General features: G+C 45.3%; 1 protein-coding gene across 8 annotated transcripts in view; it reads left to right on the forward strand.

Annotated features, from left to right (window-relative positions):
• Positions 1–4,538: 4,538 nt before the first annotated feature.
• Positions 4,539–20,976, forward strand: part of PROM1 (prominin 1) — a 68,406-nt gene continuing 51,968 nt past the window's right edge. For 5 of the 8 annotated variants that reach the window (XM_075091827.1, XM_075091828.1, XM_075091826.1 and 2 more), the window contains exons 1-2: positions 4,540–4,728; positions 11,110–11,523. In XM_075091827.1, coding sequence (XP_074947928.1) covers positions 11,304–11,523 — 220 coding nt within the window. In that variant the 5' untranslated portion in view covers positions 4,540–4,728; positions 11,110–11,303. Of the gene's footprint in view, positions 4,729–5,236; positions 5,367–11,109; positions 11,524–20,976 lie in introns of those variants that run through there. The other 3 variants (XM_075091823.1, XM_075091825.1, XM_075091824.1) reach the window with 2 other exon arrangements.

Here is a 20,976-nt window from a genome sequence, read left to right on the forward strand (position 1 = left end):
GCTGACACAGCCGCATACTCTATCAGATGGCTCATTATGTAGAGCTCCCACAGAGGGAGAACCTGGGAGCTGCTGTCCAGGCCCTTTATGTCACCAGAGAAGCACACGGTGCTGGACATGGAACCAAAATCTGGGGTGGTAGCTGGCCACTACTCCCCAGTCTGATATCAAACAGCATCAGAACCAAGTCATGCTCCTTTTGTTCCAGTGTCAAAAAGAGGTGTGCCTTTCCCATTTTACTTTCAAGCATTCCTGACATGGTAATTTATCAGGATGTCAAGTGTCAAAGCTTGCAAGCAGAAATAAAACACAAAGATGATGGAAAAATAGGGTGGGGGGAGCTAATAAAAGAAGATACAATCTCCAAGTACATGCATCATGTAATCCCTGTCATTTTGTAGCTTTGTTTAGCTGTAAAATCTGTTATAGCAACTACTACCGGTTTCCTCAGATGAAGAGAGAAATGAATATAATTTTTTAAGTTCTCTGACGAGTTGTCATGCAGATCTATAACAGTCACGAGCAAGAGGCACAGTAGAGTGTAATGGCAAGACATGTGTAGCTGACAAAACATCAACTCTCTGAAGGCATCCTAAAGTGATATACAGCAGGATAAATCTTCCGTTCAAATGAAGTAAATCCTCACTGACATCACATCCTAAACTGGCATGAATCAAAGGTCTACAATGGAATATGTTGTTTTCTAAGTTTGTGAATTAATGTGAGCAAGATTGTCCATTTCCTTTTTTTTTTTAAATTTTTTTTGTTTTCCCTCAGGAGTAAGAAATTAAGCAAATACATGGCAGGCTATAGCACACAGCAATTGTGCTATTTCCCACCATTTTTATGGATTCTAATAATTCCTTCAAATTTTATGTGTTTTATGTCTAACACAGCAACATGTTCCTCCTGCCTGGTATAATCCCAGTTCCCTGCCCTCCCAGAGCATGCAGAACCTGGGCTAGCCTCGTGCCAGCCTGGAAGACTTCACAGCTCAGAGTTTGGGCTGAAAACTTGCACAGCCTGTAATCCCTTAAGCCTTGTATTCCACAAGAGAATTAAGGGCAAGGAGGGATGCAGCTGTGGATGTTGGAGGGGGGAGAAACAGTGCTGATGGGGAGCTGAGCAGAAGGTGGGCATGGGGTATGCAGGTAGCTGGTGGGTGCTGCTGGGCATTGTTAGGTAATTGGGAGGGCTGGCGGAATCCAAAGGGCTAAGCCAGACCTGAAGAGAAGGGTGGTGTCGGGCGGTGGGAGGGAGGGCAGAGTGCATGGTGCCGGAGGGCAGGGAAGGACTTGGAAAAAGCTGGGCAAAGTGGGCAGGCATCGGGCTAAAGGGTAGAGCTGACAAGAGGGATAAGTAGACCGGTTGGATTTTGGGGTGTTGGCATAATTGATTCTTAGGTGTGCTCTTGGCAAAGGGTATAAATCACTTTTCTCCATAGCCCTGGTGTAGGGAAGGCACACTGCTCCTCTCCTCCACTTCCATGCACCCTTCTTACCCTGAACACCTGCTCAGGGAACAGCCAGAGGAAGACTAAACACAATATAAGAAGTCCTCTGCTGTTTCTTTTTGGGAGGTGGAAAGGTTGGAGTTATGATTTTAGATCTTTTCAGGCAATACTATGCCTAGCTTAACTCCAACTAATGAAAATGGCTATTTATCTAATAGACCTTTAATCACAAGCTCTACTTAAAAATCAATTACATGATACAACCATTATAGTTAAGCTCTAAATCTCATGTATCTTCCCGTTATCTGAGGATTTTCCTCTGAGATAACAGATGATTGATACGCAGCCAGATTTTCAAATGCTCACCACAGAGTACGGGCCGGGTTTTTTTCATGCAGCTGTTCCTGTTTTGGATGCTTATACAGCAGGTTTTCAAAGGCCTTAGCACCTACTGTGCTGTGGTTTGAAAGACCGCTTCCTCATTTATGTGAGCAATTAGGGGTTTAGCTGTCTTGGAAACCTGACCACAGCTCTGAGCGCTGAGATTGTTTAAAAGTTTTGGCCACAAAGAATAAAGCTAGAAGGCATCTTGATTAATTTTAGCCCAATCGCCCAAAGGCACAAAAGACCACAGATAAAAGATGGTACAGTCCCTGGAGGACAAGTTTTCTTGATGCTCTGTGAGCCTGCTAAGACTCCACACTGTTTTTACACATTCCGCTTCTCTAATGTGACTGTGCTACACTGTGCATGCAAATCACATACCAGCGCATTGTTTGCAGTGCCCACAGCCAAACGTCAAGCACGTAATCGTGCAGCTAAGCAAGCCCAGAAGCAGTGATGATTTGGATGGCAGGGAGACAGGGAGCGAAGGGAAGGGCTGCAAACTGGTGCAGTATTTCCCAATTTACCGTGTCTGCCTCTACTTGACATGCAGTTAGTGGAGAAGAAAAATCAAGGAAAGGTCAACAGCTGCTCGGAGCACTTGCAGGTCAGACATATACCTGGGGTTGCCAGCACTGTAATGGGAGGCAGCTGAAGAGGTCATGCTTCCATTTACCATCTCACAGTGACAAGCTCTGACATTTTAACTAGGTGCTACTCAGAGAACACATTTTCAGTACCTAATACAACATAAATTACCTTAACTCAGTTACTTCCAGAGACCCTAGGCAAACTCTTTGTATCAGGCTAGATACAGTAATACAAAGAAACTCAGATGTGACTGGAAAGCTTTCTTATATCAATGGCATCATCCTTAAAAAAGCAGGAAAGCTGTTACGCACTGATGATACTAATCAGAAAATAGGTGTTGGTTTAGCCTACTGAAGAAATGCCTCCATTAATAGCGATGGTCTTCATTTAGTTTCTGTTCTTCTCTGAAAGCTAATATCTTTTCCTCTAACTCCAGTTGCATGTCATTTTTTATGCAAACTAGACATTGCTCACCTAGAAGTCCTGTGGTAACCTACCATAAAGGGTAGTAAACCTATAACTTGTATAAATTAGTAATCACAAAGAAAATCTTAGTGTCTTTGGCTCCAGCAAGGCAAGATTTCCTGAAACTTCATTCTATGCTGTTCTCTTGCACATTCTCTTCAAGTTCCTACACACTATTCCACCCATGCAGTTTTCTATCACTGTAGCCAAATGCCTTCACTCTGCAGTTTAAAATCAGTCAATGGTCAATGAGGCCAGTGAGATTTGGCCTTTCTGTTTTAGCCCTGTATGGAAGCAAGGGAATCAAATCCACCAGATCATCTCATTAATGGTGTTCCGTGCTCACAGCCCATTAACTGGAAGGAATAGTCTCCAATTTTCATTCAAAGCTTAAGACAAGAGCTGTACTTCTGGATTTGAGGACTATCTGGCTAATTTAACACATCTGTCCTTTTGTCACAATGTTCCGTGCTTTCCCCCAAGACTACAGCGTTACCCCTCTATGACACACGGCTTAGGGTGCATATGAGAGAACTAGGTCAAGAGCCTTTCTTTGAGCTCTGTGCCACTCCATTTTGGGTTGCACAACTACATATCGTCCTGCTGAACAAGTCCAGGATTAGCTGTGGTAAGAAGAATTGTCCTTTCTGTGTGCAGCCACTGTGGCAACTTGTTCTTTGATGTGCATTGCTGGCAAACGCCCTGAGCTGAAATACAGGTGGAGTTCAGCAACACCAAATACCGTTTGTGGAAAAACTGTTCAATGTTTGGCCAAACTTATATTAGCAATGCAGTCTGCTGCCACGGCCGTATCCTTGATTTCTTTCTGCCTGCCAAAAGGGAGAGTAACTGCCTTCTCCATCTGTGTTTTAAGGACTTCCAAGGAAGCAGCATGACCTTGGATCTCCTTGGTTCTTGTTTTGCCTTGGTCTGTGATGCTGAATAACAGAGGGTCTAGTAAGAGAGGTAAGAATCATATTTATGTTTTAATATGGCAATGGGGGAACCATATTAAAACCATATTGCAAAGCTGCAAATAAAAATTGCAAAGGGCAGGAGGAGGAAAGTGCAGGAGCCTTTGAAATTGTACGTTACTGTATTGCAACCTGTAGGAAAGTGCTTCTCGTTTTACCAATAAATCACTGGCCCTCAGAAACAAAAACCACTTAGGACCACGGATACCCACCCTAAAAGAAACGATAAGCCCATCAGTAAAAAAGAACACCCCTCGGGAAAGGTAAACCAAGCTGTTTTTCCAAAAGCTAACAGGGTAAGTCACCTTGATGCGAAAAGCGAACCGGCCGAGCTCAGCCCGAGCCCTGGCAGCGACGGCCAAAGCGGGACGGGACGGCACAGCCGCACCTGGGGGCGGGAAGGCAGGATGTGCCTGGGTAGCGGCCGGCTGTTAGTCCCGGCCTTGCGGGGCACCTTAGCGCCCGGGAGAAGGGCGGCGACCCGGTCCCGCCGCAGACCTGGCCCGGGGAGCAACAGGTCGCCGCTGGCTGCGTGCTCCCGCCCGCCCGGTGCGGATTTAGACTGACTCCCTCGGCCGCCTTTAAATACCCGCGGCACGAAGCTTCACACACCCACCAGCTCCCGCTTGCCCCCTCCGGTGTTAAACCCCTCACGCTCCTCCTCTTCCTTCCCCCCTCCAGCCCCAGCCTGCCGGGGTGGTCCTGCATCCCCGGCCCGGGGCAGAGCCCGCCCTCCATAATCCATGCGCGGGCGGCACCGCCACCACCACCACCGCCGCCGCGGCGCTCTGAGGCGGCAGGCGGAGTGGAGTGGGCCGTGCCGTGCCCCGCCGCCTCCGTCTCGCTTTCCCCGCTTGGCCGGTGAGTGCTGCCGGGCGGGGGGGACGTGAGGAGGGGACCCGGGGCAGCGCTCCTTCGCCGCTGCTCTGCCCGCCGCGGGGCCGGGGAGGCGGCAGGTGGGGGTGGGGCTCCTCCGCCTTCCCCGGCTGCTCCTGCTCCGTCCTGGCCGGGAGAGTGCGGCGGCGGGCGAGAAGGGCCCCTTCGCCGCGGCAGGGGCGGTGTTGGCGGCCCGCTATGGGCAGCCGCGTGAGGGGGACGGGCGGCCGTCGGGGGAGGTGGGTGCCCGAGGGAGTGGGGCTGCCTGCGGGGAGGGGCTGGTGGGATCCGGGGGGCTCAGCCGGGGCAGGGAGAGCGACCTGTGGGAGCGGGGAGGGGCGGGATGGAGGCGCTGAGGGGGCGAGGCGGGGGGCGGCGGGGCCGGCCGGCGGGCAGGTCTGGGCTGAGGGGAGGTTGGCTTGTGGGCAGGGGCTCTGCCGGAGGGGCGCATTTGGTCGGGGGGAAGGGGCTGCGGCACGGCGGGGCGGTGTGTGCCGGTCCGCGGGGAGCGAGGGCGGGTCCGCAACTGAGGAGAGCGGGCGCGGCCGCTGCGAGTGGAGCGGGCTTCCTCCCCGGAGGGCCGTGTGTGGCGGGGCCGGCTGAGAAGGGGCTGGGGGCCGGCTGTGAGTCTCTGGCCGCTGAACAGAGAGGAGTAGCGGGAGCGGGGCGGGGAGAGCACCGGAGACCTCCGGGGAGAGGGGGGAGCGGCTCCGCGGGGAGGAGGGCGCCCGCCGGGGGCACCTGCCCGGGGCCAGGAGCGGGGAAGCGGGCGGTGGGGCCTGAGCGGTGCAGGGGAGGCGGAGGGGGACGGGGCCACCGTGGTGGCCTCGAAATCGGCTGGCCGGGGGCGGGAGGGAAGCCCCTGCCTTGGCTCCGCGGATGCGAGCGGGGCGAGGTGCCCGCCCGCTCCCGCCGGGGTCCCTGCTCGGCACGGCGGCGCGCTGCGGCGAACGCCGCCCCGAGTTGCGAATCGAGGCGGTGCTGCTGCCGGTGGCTTGTGCTCAGGGCGTACCTGGGCAGATCGCTCCAGCCAGCCCAGCCCGGGTGGTCAGACCTTTTTCTCGGGGGGGTGGGGTGAGGTGAGCTCTGCGCTGAGCTGGGGGGCTTATCCGAGGGCGGGGGAAGGGACGGCCGTGGTAAACACGGGCTGTGGCTTCCTCTACGCACACATGCAGGGGAGCAGCTGAAGAAACTACCGAATCGGTCGGTGTTCCAGCAGAGGCAGAGCTGCGGTAACCCATGCTGCTATGCTGTTTGCTGATCAGGGACTAAGCAGCGTGGCAGGGGAAGAGGTCCCTACCGTTTCAGTAACTGGAAACAACACGAAGGAAAGGCTTGGTCTCAGCTGTCGGTGGGAGTGCGTGGGGTCTGTCGTCGCAGTGCCTTGGTATTGGGACACGTACTCGGCCCCCATCAGTTCACATCTGCCAAAAACCTGCCTGTTTATGGGCTGGCTTTACTGTGTTTTAAAATTTTCTGTGGGATGCTGAAAGTGCGCTCTACAAGGAATGGTCTGTGAATACTAGGGTAAAGGCATCATTTAAAATCAAGGTAAATATTTTTGTTGTTGTTTTTAGTTAGTGAAATACACTTAGGCAGTCAGCTAAAAATCAGACCTGCTGAAGTTCTGGGGAAGATGCCTCACTTAGAATTTTTACAGGTCTGTTTCTGTTGTTTTCAAATGGCTGTGACTTGTAAAACGGCAGGATTTTTTTGTGTTGCCTTTTATTTATTTATTTTCAAATTCTTAGGTAGCTGCCCAAAGCGAATGGGGTTCTGAATATTCAGTTTTTCTGGACTTGAGCAGTTGCTAGTTTTGAGCATATAGCGCGCATGTCACATACATACTGAGGCTACCTTGTGTGGAAGATTCTACTTGCTTGTTTTTTGTCAGTGCTGCCGGACTCTACTCTGCAGTCCCTAGTGCTTATTAGGTTTATTTGCTTCCTACTCCTCCTATGGCAACAGGTGGTAATTGTTGGTAGCGTTAGGATGGATTTTGTAACAGAGAACTGTACCTTTTTAACTTGCCAGCATCTAACTTGGCTTGCTCTGTTATGTCTCTTGAATGGGAAGGCAGTGTTGTGGTTTTTTTTTTAATGCATACTCAGGAGTTTTAGTCTGCCTGTAACTATCTGTTTTGTGGCTGTTTCAATTTGTTTCGGTCTTCTGGTGGTTGCTCCCAGTGGAGCAACCTCAGTCAGGGGGGTTATGGACTTGGATTTTCAAATGACAAATTAAAATAATGTAACAAATGTAGCCAGATCCTTTCTGTGGGCTTTCTGCAGACAACTCCATCTTCCACCATCCCATCCCATCGTGGTTCACTGCTACCAGGCTCCTCTGTTGAGCTCTAGCAATCTAGCCTCTGGTTGATTGAATTTCAGTTCACAGGGTTAATCATTGTTGCATCACTGCACTGCAGCGTTGTGTTTGCTTGGGTTGCAGTGTTAAACAGGAGGAAGCCAGTCCTGTGAAACAAAGAGCTGGACATTATGCTGTTCCTGAGCTCTGCTGTTTAGAGTTGATGTATCAGGGAAGCTGTTGCTAAACTTCTGCATCTCTTGCTCTGTCTCCTCTCCCCATCTTAAATTTACAGGGGAGTTGCTGAAGCTATATTGGGTTTGGAAAATATTACAATATTTTTAGTAATAAGTAAGATATATCAGAAATGTGATAGTACTGCAGCATACTTGGTGAAAGGGTGATGGTGTTCTCCACAGATCGTGGCTAAAACCCCAGTAATTATGTTTAGTGACTTGTATGTGTAGAATGTTAGTGGCAGCTGCAGAATAAAAAGCAAAAGCTCTAATCTCTTAAAGAGGGGCACTTGCAAACTACGTAATTAACTACTTAACAGGGTTTGGGTTTTGTTTTTCTAATCAAAACATAATGATGAAATGGATATATTGTTTAATAGTTAATGTAAGCACTTTGAAGGTTCACACAGCTTCTTTTCTGAACTTGGGGAGAGTTGTCCTGGCAGTTACTATAGGCCACTGACTGCAGCGATGACATGCTGTTTCTGAGGAAATGATGGCCATGTGCTGCAACGAAGAGTACCATAAACTGCTATGTATTCTACATGTATTGCTATGTGTCACTCATGTCTATGCCATTCCTGCAGTTCTTAAAATTGCAAATTTCATTAATAGATTTTTTCTTCTTAATGCTGTTTGTCCAGCATATTTAACTACTAATGTGCTCCCAGCTAAGTTTCTTCTAGCTAAGATAAGAACACCAGCTGGAATGCTCAGAGGTATCCTGGGTTATAGCTTTAACAGTGTTTCTGCAAGTTCCTGATTGTCATTAATTTAACTTTGAAAATATATTAGTGTTTTACGTAGTATAGAGAAGATTTGGTGTCAGCCTGGAGGAGATAGTAAGATTATATATACACCATATTTACTGTGATACATTTGCTGAGAAAGGGAGAGGAAGAGAGTGTTACCAGAATTTTGCAGATTCTTTGACTTATAAGAAACCCACCTGCTTTGCTGAAAAATTATGAGCTTTATAAAAGTTTAAGTGAAAATGAGGTAGACTTGGAGTGTCTTTGGAATTGAAAGCTGGTTATGTGTCTCTACTTAGCAGGATATTGTTGGTATCTGCAGTACAGGTAGTGTCCTTGCGATTTCAGTGGTGTCCTTGTCTTAAAACTGCCAGCTTTCTGTCTTCATTAATACATGACTTCACGTCTGCAGCAGGCATAGTGATTATTTTCCTGTATTGGGAGGACACTTTGGTGCTTTAATTGCCTGTTCGTACAATTAGATACACTTTAAATTGTCCTTAACCTAAAATATGACTTTAAAAAAAACAACCAACCAACTTGTATGTATTTTCTCTTCTGCCCTCTCCCTAATAAAACAGAACGCACTACAGAGAACATGCCCTGTCTTCTAGCTTTGCCTTAAGACACTAGTTAGGGAGGCCATCTTCCTCTCAATTTAATCTTTCACAAACACAGCTAACATTTCTCTGAATTGTACACTTTTATATCTGTTTCCTTAACTCTTGCAATCAAGGCTCAGTCACCATGTGTGAGCTTTTTCTCCTGACTCATTGAAGTGTTGCAACTGTACTTGAGAAATCTCCAGAAAACTAACCTTTACTTAGAAAAAGTGTTCAAACTTTTTTTTTAAGAAAACCCAATTCAGCTGTACTGCATCAAACTTGCACAATCTTCTGTTCTGTCATTACGGCAAAATAAATTTTTTCCCACTTAGTTCTGGTCTTGTGGTATTTTGTCCTGTAGAGTTTCTGCAGATTTGATAATAAACTGCAGCCTAAGCAATTTTCAGTTTCTGACCATTTCTACATTCAGCCCTAGAGTAAATAGGCGCATAAAAGAAAATTCTACTGAAAAATATCTTTCAGGTTAAAGACGACTAGTCTCAAGAAAAAAATTAAAGGAGGAAAAATAGTATTTTGGAGTGGGACTTCTTTTCTTTTGTTATTCTTTAACAAAATATTCTTTTCCAGGTAGGAAAATAGTCATGGTTTAATGTGTTCTAAGTTTTTACTGTTCTTAGGCTGTGTTGAGCGTCATATTTCAGAGTGGTTTCTAACATTGTATTTTGAATAGGGCTTGGATAATTTTGTTATTCATAGCATTATTACTGTTTGTTCGTCTTGGTTTTCACTAGCCATGAGGGGGAGAGATAGCTTTGAGTTTTTCTTCTTAACTAGGTTGGATTTCAGGGAAACAAAACTGTCTCTAGGTCCTTGATCTGGTCTTGTATTCCTTTGTCCTGTATTTTTCTTGGTCTTGATCTGTCATTTATATGCAACACAGACTACTAAACAAGCCTGCAACATGGTTTCTTGCAAGTCAGTACTGGCTTTCAGAAAGGTAGACGCTGTTTTGTTGGAGACTGTAAAGCATGGGAGATACTTAAGTCTCACCCTACTACAGATTTTTAAGCCTTTTGTCTTCAGGATCTCTTTGACTTGGAAGCACCTTGGAACTCAAGGTATGGGTGTAGGATTGGGCTGACTGAGGCTGTGAAGTGTTTGTTATTTTGCTGTCATTATTGCAAGTGAATGGTGTGAACACCAAGGTGGAGATTAAAAACACTTGTGTTAGGTGGTGTTGCTGGAAAAGGCAACAGAGGCACAACAATGCTAAGCAAAGGCAGTTTGTGCTGAGTGCTCCCCAGTTTGAAGTGGGTGGCTTGTCATGGGCAGTGTGTTCCCCCGCATCCCCACCAGAGGCACTCTGGTAGATCACCAAATACACTTCAAATATAATCCAGTCTGATGGGTGGGAAAGTCAGTACAGTGATCACTGGTGCACTCACCAAGTATGAGCTACTTCCAAAGGCAGAAAGGGGCAGAGTTTTTCAATTGCCTTTTTATTTGTTTGGGGTTTTTTTTCCTGTTTCCTTGGAGGCCACCATGCCCCATGCTGATATAAGGGAGTCTTACCTAGGCTCAGGTAGATGAAGACATGGTCAGTTGTTCCAGTGGAAACCCAAGGGGGTTTCTGTTCACATTTCTTAAGTGGTGATTGATTAAGCTGCTGTGGTTTTGTAGATTCACAATGTTCTTAGACATGTGGAAGCATCCAAAGTCATCTTAATGCTGCTCAGCTTTAGCAAGCTATGAATAAAAATTGTTGAGTTGACTTCTCCAGTTCCTAAGGAGAGCCTTGAGATAGTCTGGGTTAATAGAAGGCAATTACTGACACCCATTGTCACCTGTCAGGAGGGTGAAGTTTTGTTGTTTTCTTGTTTTTAACTTTTCAGTGATGAATAACTTCCTTCTGCAGTCTTGGAAGGTAACTAGGGATGACTGCCATCTTAAATTCTTCCTTGAGGTGGAATCTGTGGCCTTAGCTGTGAAGCAGGTGTCAGAAGGGTGCCATCTGCTAGCTCATGCACAGGGAAGGAAAGCAGAGTCCTGTAAACAGAAACAGTATAGATTAAAGCTGGAAGGCTTTACTGAAAGGTTGAGATTAAAAAAAGCTGCAGGATATTACTTGTAGTAATTGCCATCACCTATGATAACATCAGGTGGCTGATCAAATGCATTGTGTAACTGTTGTGACATGACATATTGTATGTAGTCAGAAGTGCAATTCATACATTGTTCCTTTAGTTTTGTTTCCCTCCAAGCTTTCCCAGTGGTCTGCTTTGTCTTTGAAAACTCACTGACCTGGAACTATGCATAATCGTTCCCCCCTTTCAAGTACAGTGTATGTAGTAGACCGTATTATTCATACACTTTGTCTCCCTCCCCCATCCTGTGTTGCTTGCTTTTGCAACTATTGATATGTTCAATTTCCACAGAAGATTGCAGGTTATCTTGCAGTTTCCTACTTGCTTGCACGCACCTTAACGAGCTCTTTCTTGTTTTTGCCAGAGATGGTCCACTGAGTCATTTCCACAAGAGGCTTCTACCACTCCGAAGCAAGAATACATTAAAGAATAAAAGGTGTGAAGGTGTACCAGTGTGTTCCTGGCTAGAAAGCTATCCCCCAAGTGTGAATGTATTGAAGATTTCTAGACTTGGTGGGACAAATATCTCTACCTCCAATTTTATGAATACTGCTAGCTATGGCTGTGGAACTCTATTTGCTGCTGCTGCTGTTTTGTGGAAGTACTATTTCAGAGGTGCAGCCTATATACAAACCGCCTTCTGGGACTTTGGATTTTGGATTTGTACCAGCCAAGACATATGATACAGGTGCATACCATGAACCTGGGCCAATAGGAATTTTGTTCAAAATAGTACATGCATTCCTGTACTTAGTGCAGCCAAATACTTTTCCTCAAGGTAAGTAGATAAATATCTTTTTTAAAAAAGGTTTGTTATTGGTGCATTCATGCTATTGTAGATAACAGGACCATCATCTGGAACTAAATGATATTAAGGGCTTTGTTAGTAGTGTGTGTTATGGCCTGGAAATGTGTACTTTCATACAAACTAATGTTTTTCTGCTAAGCATAGTGTGTATGGAGTTGATGAAAATGAAATGTTGATGAAATTTCACAAAACGTTGCTTACATATTTCAAAGCTGTCACTGATGCATTTCAGGCTTTTTCCTTAGCTGAAACTCTTCTAATGTACGCTCAGAAGCACAGAATAGGTGTAAAGCATAAACTGCTTTGTATTTAATACTAAAACTGTAAGAGTTCTGAGATTTGCATATTATGATAAACAGGTGGTTGTAATATGAGATTTAGCCTAGGAAATGGAAATATAGCAATGTGAAATAAATTTCATTTGTGTCCCTATCTGTGCATCCACAGTCAAGTTATATATAAGGGCAATTCTGTTTCACAACCACATGTAACTTCTTGTACCTTTGTGAGCTGAAGTTAAGACTTGAAACTGCATTTGTTATATTGAGATTTTTTTTTCCATTCCTTGCCAGTAATATGTCCCTTCTAAAGGAAAAGTTAAGATATCAGAGAAGTGTCTGCTTATTGAGGTGGCATTGATTAAAAGGTCCTTTTCACAGAATCACAGGGGTTGGAAGGGATCCCTGGAGATCATCTCATCTAACCCCCCTGCTTGAGCAGGCACACCCAGAGCAGGGGGCACAGGAACGCATCCAGGTGCGTTTTGAATGTCTCCAGGGAAGGGACCCCACAGCCTCCCTGGGCAGCCTGTGCCCCTGCTCTGGCACCCTCACAGGAAAGAAGTTTTTTCCCATATTGAGGTGGAACTTCCTGTGTTCCAACTTGTGCCCATTGCCCCTTGTCCTGTCATTGGGCACCACTGAAAAGAGCCTAGTCCCATCATCCTGACACCCACCCTTTAGATATTTATAGCTATTGATGAAATTCCCCCTCAGTCTTCTCTTCTCGAGGCTGAACAAACCCAGTGCTCTCAGCCTTTCCTTATAAGGGAGATGCTCCAGTCCCCTGATCATCTTTGTAGGTCTCCGCTGGACTTGCTCAAGCAGTTCCGTGTCCTTCTTAAACTGAGGGGCCCAGAACTGGACACAGTACTCCAAATGTGGTCTCACTAGGGCAGAGCAGAGGGGGAGGATAACCTCCCCTGACCTGCTGGCCACGCTCCTTTTAATGCACCCCAGGATACCGTTGGCCTTCTTGGCCACAAGGGCACGTTGCTGGCTCAGGGTCAGCTTGCTGCCCACCAGCACTCCCAGGTCCTTCTCAACAGAGCCGCTTTCCAGTAGTTCAGCCCCCAGCCTGTACTGGTGCATGGGGTTGTTCCTCCCCAGGTGCAGGACCTTGCACTTGCTCCTGTTGAATTTCATGAGGTTCCCCTCGGCCCAGCTCTCCAGCCTGTCCAGGTCTCGTTGGATGGCAGCACAGCCTTCTGGTGTATCAGCCACTCCTCCCAGCTCGGTATCATCAGCGAACTTGCTGAGGTTACACTCTATCCCATCGTCACCATCCCAGGTCATTGATGACTATGTTGAACAGGACTGGACCCAGCACAGACCCCTGGGGAACACCACTAGTGACAGGCCTCCATCCAGACCCTTCTCCATTGATCACAACCCTCTGAGTTCTGTTTTTCAGCCAGTTCTCAATCCACCTCACTGTCCTCTCATGCAACCCACACTTCCTCAGCTTGCCTGTGAGGAGGCTGTGGGAGACAGTGTCGAATGCCTTACTGATGTCAAGATAGACAACATCCACTGCTCTCCCTTCATTGACCCAGCCAGTCATGCCATCATAGAAGGCTGTCAGGTTGGTCAAGCATGATCTTCCCTTGGTGAATCCATGTTGAGTACTTCTGATAACCTTCTTGTCCTCTACATGTTTGGAGATGATCTCTAGGATGAAGTGCTTCATCACCTTTCTGGGGATGGAGGTGAGGCTGACTGGCCTGTAGTTCCCCAGGTCCTCCTTCTTGCCCTTTTTGAAGATTGGAGTGACATTTGCTGTCCTCCAGTCCTCAGGCACCTCTCCTGTCCTCCACGACCTTTCAAAGATGATGGAGAGTGGCTCAGCAAAAACATCTGCCAGCTCACTCAGCACTTGAATTTTGGGAATTCTATGTGTTTGTGGATGTAGTAGTTGTATCAGTTTAACTTTCCAACGTACTTTTTGTTTCATTAAGCTTTCAAAAGAAAACACTAACGTGTTTTAATAGTATTAGCATTTAAAATTATATTGAGGTGAAGTTTTAACAAAATCTAAGAACAGCTTTGGCTTGTTATTAATTCCTTTTGGTGGTTTAGCTGAAACTATGTACAAAAGAAGTTTATATTTTGTAGTACATATTTCAATTTATATATTAAAGCATTTAGTAATTGAAAATCTTTTAATTCTCTGGTCATGTACCTGTATGATACCTGTGAACTATTACTTGCTTGTATTTTTGATATTTCTTTAATGACTACAGCAAATGAGCTCAAATCAACTTGAATGAATGAATTCTGTTTGGACAAGGGCCCGGAGTTCCAGATGTTAACCTGGAGAGCAAAAACCTGGCCTGTTTCCTTCAGGATCTCTCTTCTGAGTAGGTCTTACAGAAGGTGTAATGAGGGCAATTGCTTGAAGCTGACACTAATGCCACCTCTTGTTGGTGACATGAACAGTGGGATTGAGTGCACCCTCAGCAAGTTTGCTGATGACACTAAGCTGTGTAGTGTAGTTGATGTGCTGGAGGGAAGGGTTGCCATCCAGATGGCCTGAGAGGTAGGCCCGCGTGAACCTTATGAAGACCAACAAGGCCAAGTGCAGGGTCCTGCGCATGGGTCGGGGCAATCCCAAGCCCAAATACAGGCTGGGCAGGGAATGGATTGAGAGCAGCGGGTGTTGGTCGATGAGAAGCTCAACATGACCCAGAAATGTGCGCTTGCAGCCCAGAAAGCCAACCCTGTCCTGGGCTGCATCAAAAGCAGCGTGGCCAGCAGGTCAGGGGAGGTGATTCTCTCCTCCTATTCTGGTGAGACCCCACCTGGAGTAGTGTGCCCAACTCTAGGGGCCCAAGATAAGGACATGGACCTGTTGGAGTGAGTCCAGAGGAGGGCCACAAAGATGATGCGAGGGCTGGAGCACCCCTCCTATGAAGACAGGCTGAGAGAGTTGGGGTTGTTCAGCCTGGAGAAGAGAAGGTTCTGCAGAAGCCTTACAGCAGCCTCCCAGTACCTGAAGGGGGGCCTACAGGAAAGCTGGAGAGGGACTTTTTACAAGGGCATGTAGTGATAGGACAAGGGGTGATGGCTTTAAACTGAAAGAGGGTAGATTTAGATTAGATTATAAGGAAGAAATTCTGCATTATGAGGGTGATGAGGCACTGGAACATGTTGCCCAGAGAGGTGGCGGATACCCCATCCCTGGAAGTGCTGAAGGCCAGGCTGGATGGGTCTTTGAGCAACCAGGTATAGTGGAAGGTGTCCCTGCCCATGGCAGGGGGGTTGGACTAGATGGCCTTTAAAGGTCCCTTCCAACCCAAACCATTCTATCAGTCTTCTGGAGGAACTGTGTCCAGATACCTCTGCTTTTGCGGCCTCTTTCATTAAATATGCAGATGAACCATTTTCTTCTCTCTGAGATGTCATATGTTAGGATTGTCATCTGCATTCAACTGTTAGAATTAAGCCTTTGTTCTGCCTAAAGCCCAGCTTGAATATTTCATTCTCTTACGATTGTGGAAACAGGTGTTTACTGTGTCTTTATATTAACAGGAATTTGCTCTGTAACCTTGTATGTAAAATTTAATATTGTGTGTCCTAAGCATGTAAATAATCATTGAGTATGGAATTTATGATCAAGGTTATAGTCCTGTGGGACTGCTTGTAGTTAAGTTCTGCATCAAGTAGGTGGTGTGAAATCCAGTATTAAAGAGAAAGGAGACATCCAGGAGTAAATCACTTGTTCTTTGCTTATAAGCTTTGAACATCTCATACCTCTCCCTCCTCATCATTCACAGATACTTTTTGCCGAATCAGTTATTTTTAGAAGTTTGGCTTTCAGTGTTTGCATTAGGTGAAGTCCTTTTCCCATGCCCCAGCATACCTCACTGCAAAATACAGATTTGATGGATCATGTTGGTTTAAATCATACCATTTAATTGGTTAATCCCTGTAATCTCTTTTGCCATATGCTGTTCTGTTTTTACATTCAGTGTATTAAAGGTGTAGTTACATCTGAAATGCCTTTTTTTAAAAAAAATGCTAACTTGAAATAGAGTTAATTCTGATTCAGAGATGAAAATAAACATAATCACAAATGGGCACAGAAAGCAAGTCTTTTGACATTTCTCACTCAAAACTTCATCATTCTGATCGGGCTGGTGCTTCAGAAGAGTTAGCTCCAGGCTGATGCCCCAGTGATATTGCATATAACCGTAACAGGGGAGAAGCAAGATATGAAGTACATCAGTGTCTTTGGGAAATGTCATTCTTAAACTATTTGCCTGCTGCTAAGCTTTAACATTTATTTAAACATTCTTATATGTTGCTTAAAAGTTGAAAATAATAACTTCATTTAAAGGAAAAAAAATCAGTCAAGAAATATTTTGTAAGTTTTGGGTTTTTTTTCTAAGTTAAATCTAAATGAGTAATTATTTACTCGCTTCTAAATTTGTTCATGTTGTCAGGTTTGTGGACATACAACTTAATCTAAGTTTATATTTAATAGATAAGTTATTAATAGGATTAAATGTAGTGCTTGCATAAAACACAGTAACAAACCCTGGGCAAGGAAGTGTAGCTCCCTAAATTTTTTTTTAAAGTGTGTGATCTTTAAGACCAGCACTGTGGTCTTTGGATATGGCAAGAAACTAGTTTTGAAAAGTGAGTTAGGATATCTGCTTGCAGTGCTTCAGTGAGTGTAAATAGATTCTGCTTTCAACTCCACCAGTCAAATACTTTTCTCCTCACTAGATGATCTACCACAGTAAATGGGGCTGAATTTGCTCCCAGGCATAAACTCTTGTGCTGAGAAACAGCCTCCACTTTGAGTTAATGATACACTGGAGTGGAAAAGACTCTGTCTGGTGGAAAGACTCTGATTTGCTACCTGAGGCTCAGTAGGTCACTTTAATCTTGCTGTGCCTTGGTTTCTCCATTTGTAAAATGGAGATGGAAGTGCTACTACTTGTTTTGTTGAGGACTGTAGGGTAGAGCATCATTATTCTTTCCTGTTAATAGCACCACTTACAATAAATAGATGATAATAGGAGAATTACAAGTTGCTACTATCACTCAGCTAAGAGGACGTCTAACAAAACAAATTGTCAGTTTTTCTCTTACTTAGAATTTGTCATAAACTGAAGTGTTAATTTATTAATAAAGTTAAGTCAGTTCATGTGTCATGGTGCATGTCATCTGTTGTGTTGGAGACCTGCAGATGTGAACTTGGTGTAGACAGGGCATGGTCTTCTGGCTGCTATGAATATCTTATCATGGCTTTGTCTTTGTTCCCATGAAAACCAGTTGTTAGTTGCAGGAAGATGATGTTAATCTGAGATTCCACTTCCCAGCAGGATGTGCACAACAAATCTTCAGCTTCACAGCTTGTGTGTTGTAAAGAAGATCTGAATAGTTCACAAGGCAACAAGCTAGGAATAAAGCTCCTGCTCTTATTTCTTAGATGAAATAAGACAAAAACTTGCAGGCCTGTTTACCTTACTCTACCTGAGTGTATTGCAGGACAGCTGTGCCATTTGTCTTGAGTTACAACTGCTTTATTCCAGCTTCTGCTTTTTAGTCTGGATCACCCTGTTTCCACTGAAGCAGGAATAAAATTTTAATATCAAAATCAACTATTGAATGCAGGTGCTTCTGGGCAAAAACATAATATGAAGAGCTAAATGTCCTATTTTCCTGTGGAGAACAAGAACAAACTGGTTTTTAGGCTTGGACTACATCTCTAAATTCTTTCTGTTTGTGGAATCTCACTTGTTGAACAGTTTTAGCATAAGACTGAGGTTCAGAACTTGACTGTTTTAATGCAAAGTCCTGTCTCTGACCCCTTTTGGTCTTCCTTTCTCCTCACCTAGTCAGCCTTAAAGCTGCTGCAAATTGTGGAATTCGGCAAGTTAGTCTTGTGTTCCCTATCTCTGCAATTAGTACCTCACATGAGTGTATTCAGCAATTAAAACATTTTGACATAAAAAAAAAAATCACATAACTTGATTTGAAAATAAATAGTGTATTTCTAGTTAGTATAGCAGTAATAGTGGATATGCAAAACCCTGTTGTTGTAGGTAGGTCTGAGCTCGTAGGATATTGATTTTTTTTTAATAGCAGTGTTGGATATGAGGTTCTAAAGCAAATAATAAAAACACTTTATTACCCCTCAGTTAAAAACTCAGTGAGATTTTTTTTGTGCATGTGTAATACTCTCCTCTTTGCCTTTTTTAACTATTTAGTTCTTGGTTCTCCGTTTTGACTTTAGTTTTGCTTTCTGTTAGTAATACATCTTCCACAGCTCACCTAAAAAAACCCAAAAGAGTAGGCATGTGTCTGGATGTTGGTGCATTGGAGCTAAACTCAGCTGTGCGTAGCTGGTAATGCCCTTTTGTTTTTAGACCTGAGACTTTCCCAGGAACGTTGGGCATGTCTGCACCAGCATGCAGTGAAAGGATTGCACTCTGGCCTTAACTTGAGCCCTTGCTTATGTGCAGATGCTGTAGTTCAGCAGCATAAGATACTGCTCATGTACCCAAAGCAATTACGACCTTTTGTAAAAACTTAAATTACAGTATCCTTTTTCCAGATGTGTGAAGTCTCAGTTTTAGTTTGGGTGTGAAAGTACACTGATGTGATAGACTACTTTTTTGAGCTAGTGTTTGACAGCTGTGCCCCTGTGCACGTGGGCTGGTTTTCTTAAAGCTTGTGTCCTGGAGCTGGGTTGGGAGCACAGATGCAATTGCTGGTGCAGGAACTAAGAAGGGAGGAAGAGGAAGACTGGCCCTCTAGTAAGATAGCTGTTAGACTGGCTAAGCTGTCTCAGGAAATGGCAGTTTTAGTACGCTGTAGTCAGCGCCTTCACCACAACCCTGTAACTGTGGGGTTTTGTTTTTTTTTCCCCCCAGCAATGTGACTAGAGCAGGGATGTGAATATAGAGTAGTAACTGTAGTGTATATATCAAAAATGCAGGTTTCAGTGACAGAGGTTATATATAGCAAGTAGTGGTGGTGTCATTTGGGTAGAACTGGGATAAGAAGTAGGATTTACGGTGCTCTTTTATTTGATAATATGGTGCATATATTGAAAGAAATACCTTGTGTCTAATGTTGGAAATACTGGGAAGATGGAACAGCAGGAAGATACAAGATGAATTAGCCTCTTCTCTGCCCACTCATATACATTTAAGGAAATAGTGTTTAAAAAATCATTGCTCATTTCATGCTGGGAAGTTAAGAGGTGCTCTACTCGATGACATACCATGTAAGCAAGGAACACTAACACTAAGTACATTTCTGCAGCAGATTTAAGGCCTGCTTTTTCATTTTCTTAGGCATCAGAAGAGTAATTCCTTTTTCCCTGAACTATTCCAAACTGCAGACTGTCTAACAGATTGCTTGTCAAAAGGATTTTTTGTGGACAGGGAGGAAACAGAGGCTTTAGGGAGGAGAGGTTTATACAGATTATCTACTAGAGGCTACCGTGGAAAGCTACAGTTGCAGACATTAACACTTCTCTAATGTCTTCCTGCCCACTTCTTTTTGGATTATGTAAACAAGGAATCTCTTTTGCAGACAGGTATTATGTAGAACATATGCAAGTCATTTTTTAAATCAGTGTAGCATAGCAGATCGTCTGAAAATCTTGCACTATACACACATGTGGAATCCTTTCTCTACAGTGTCCTCAATGCTTGCCCTGATCAGTTTAATACTGCCTGCCAGCTGTGCCTAGGAGAAAAAACGTGTCTTGACAGCAATTGGAAAATGACAATCCAGCTTCACAGTTTCAACACTGTTAGGACAGAAGGGAAAAACTAATGAAAATGGACCTCAAGCAGAGTTTGAGGGAGTTGGGTTACTTCGTGTGGGAAGGGTATTCCAAAGTGGCATTACCACATGTGGCTGTGGTAACAGGCTGGAGGGCACCTCAAGCAGTGGTACCTCTTGGAGGCTAGATTGTAATAATAAAATGGGCCTACAGTCGTCTGTCTGTTGGGAATATTTCCTGGCAAGTGGGTTGGGCATTTTCTGGGTGAGGTACTTAGTTGGCTCAGGAAACCTGCTAATGCCAGGCCAGTTCTTGAATCTGTCCCGACCCTGTTCTGTTTGTCTATGGACATTAATGGGAGACAGCAGGTATAACCAAAGAGCTTATCAGGACCATTCCCTGCCTCAGCGCGCAGGGGATGAGTTCTGGGTACAGTGAAATCTGGGGGTGCCAACTACAAGGCAGGGAAGTATGGGAGGTACAGGATGGCATTGTGACAGAAGATGGCCTTGTCTGTTTATCGTTCTAGGTAAAGAAGCTTCATCAATATGGTTTATGTATTTAAAAAAAAAAAACCCCAATAGTACCATGTCCTAAAAATGCATGTGTCTAGATAATTAGTATTACTGTGTGGTTTGTGCATTTGGGGTGGGAGTGGCAATGTTAGATATGTTGAATGCTGGCTGAAGGGCAGAACTCAGAGGGTCATGATCAATGGGGCAGAGTCTGGATGGAGGCCTGTCACTAGTGGTGTTCCCCAGGGGTCTGTGCTGGGTCCAGTCCTGTTCAACATAGTCATCAATGACCTGGGATGGTGACGATGGGATAGAGTGTAACCTCAGCAAGTTCGCTGATGATACCAAGCTGGGAGGAGTGGCTGATACACCAGAAGGCTGTGCTGCCATCCAACGAGACCTGGACAGGCTGGAGAGCTGGGCCGAGGGGAACCTCATGAAATTCAACAGGAGCAAGTGCAAGGTCCTGCACCTGGGGAGGAACAACCCCATGCACCAGTACAGGCTGGGGGCTGAACTACTGGAAAGCGGCTCTGTTGAGAAGGACCTGGGAGTGCTGGTGGGCAGCAAGCTGACCCTGAGCCAGCAACGTGCCCTTGTGGCCAAGAAGGCCAACGGTATCCTGGGGTGCATTAAAAGGAGCGTGGCCAGCAGGTCAGGGGAGGTTATCCTCCCCCTCTGCTCTGCCCTAGTGAGACCACATTTGGAGTACTGTGTCCAGTTCTGGGCCCCCCAGTTTAAGAAGGACACGGAACTGCTTGAGCAAGTCCAGCGGAGACCTACAAAGATGATCAGGGGACTGGAGCATCTCCCTTATAAGGAAAGGCTGAGAGCGCTGGGTTTGTTCAGCCTCGAGAAGAGAAGACTGAGGGGGAATTTC

This window comes from Phalacrocorax aristotelis, chromosome 4 (assembly GCF_949628215.1).
Source record: "Phalacrocorax aristotelis chromosome 4, bGulAri2.1, whole genome shotgun sequence".
NCBI lineage: Eukaryota > Metazoa > Chordata > Aves > Suliformes > Phalacrocoracidae > Phalacrocorax > Phalacrocorax aristotelis.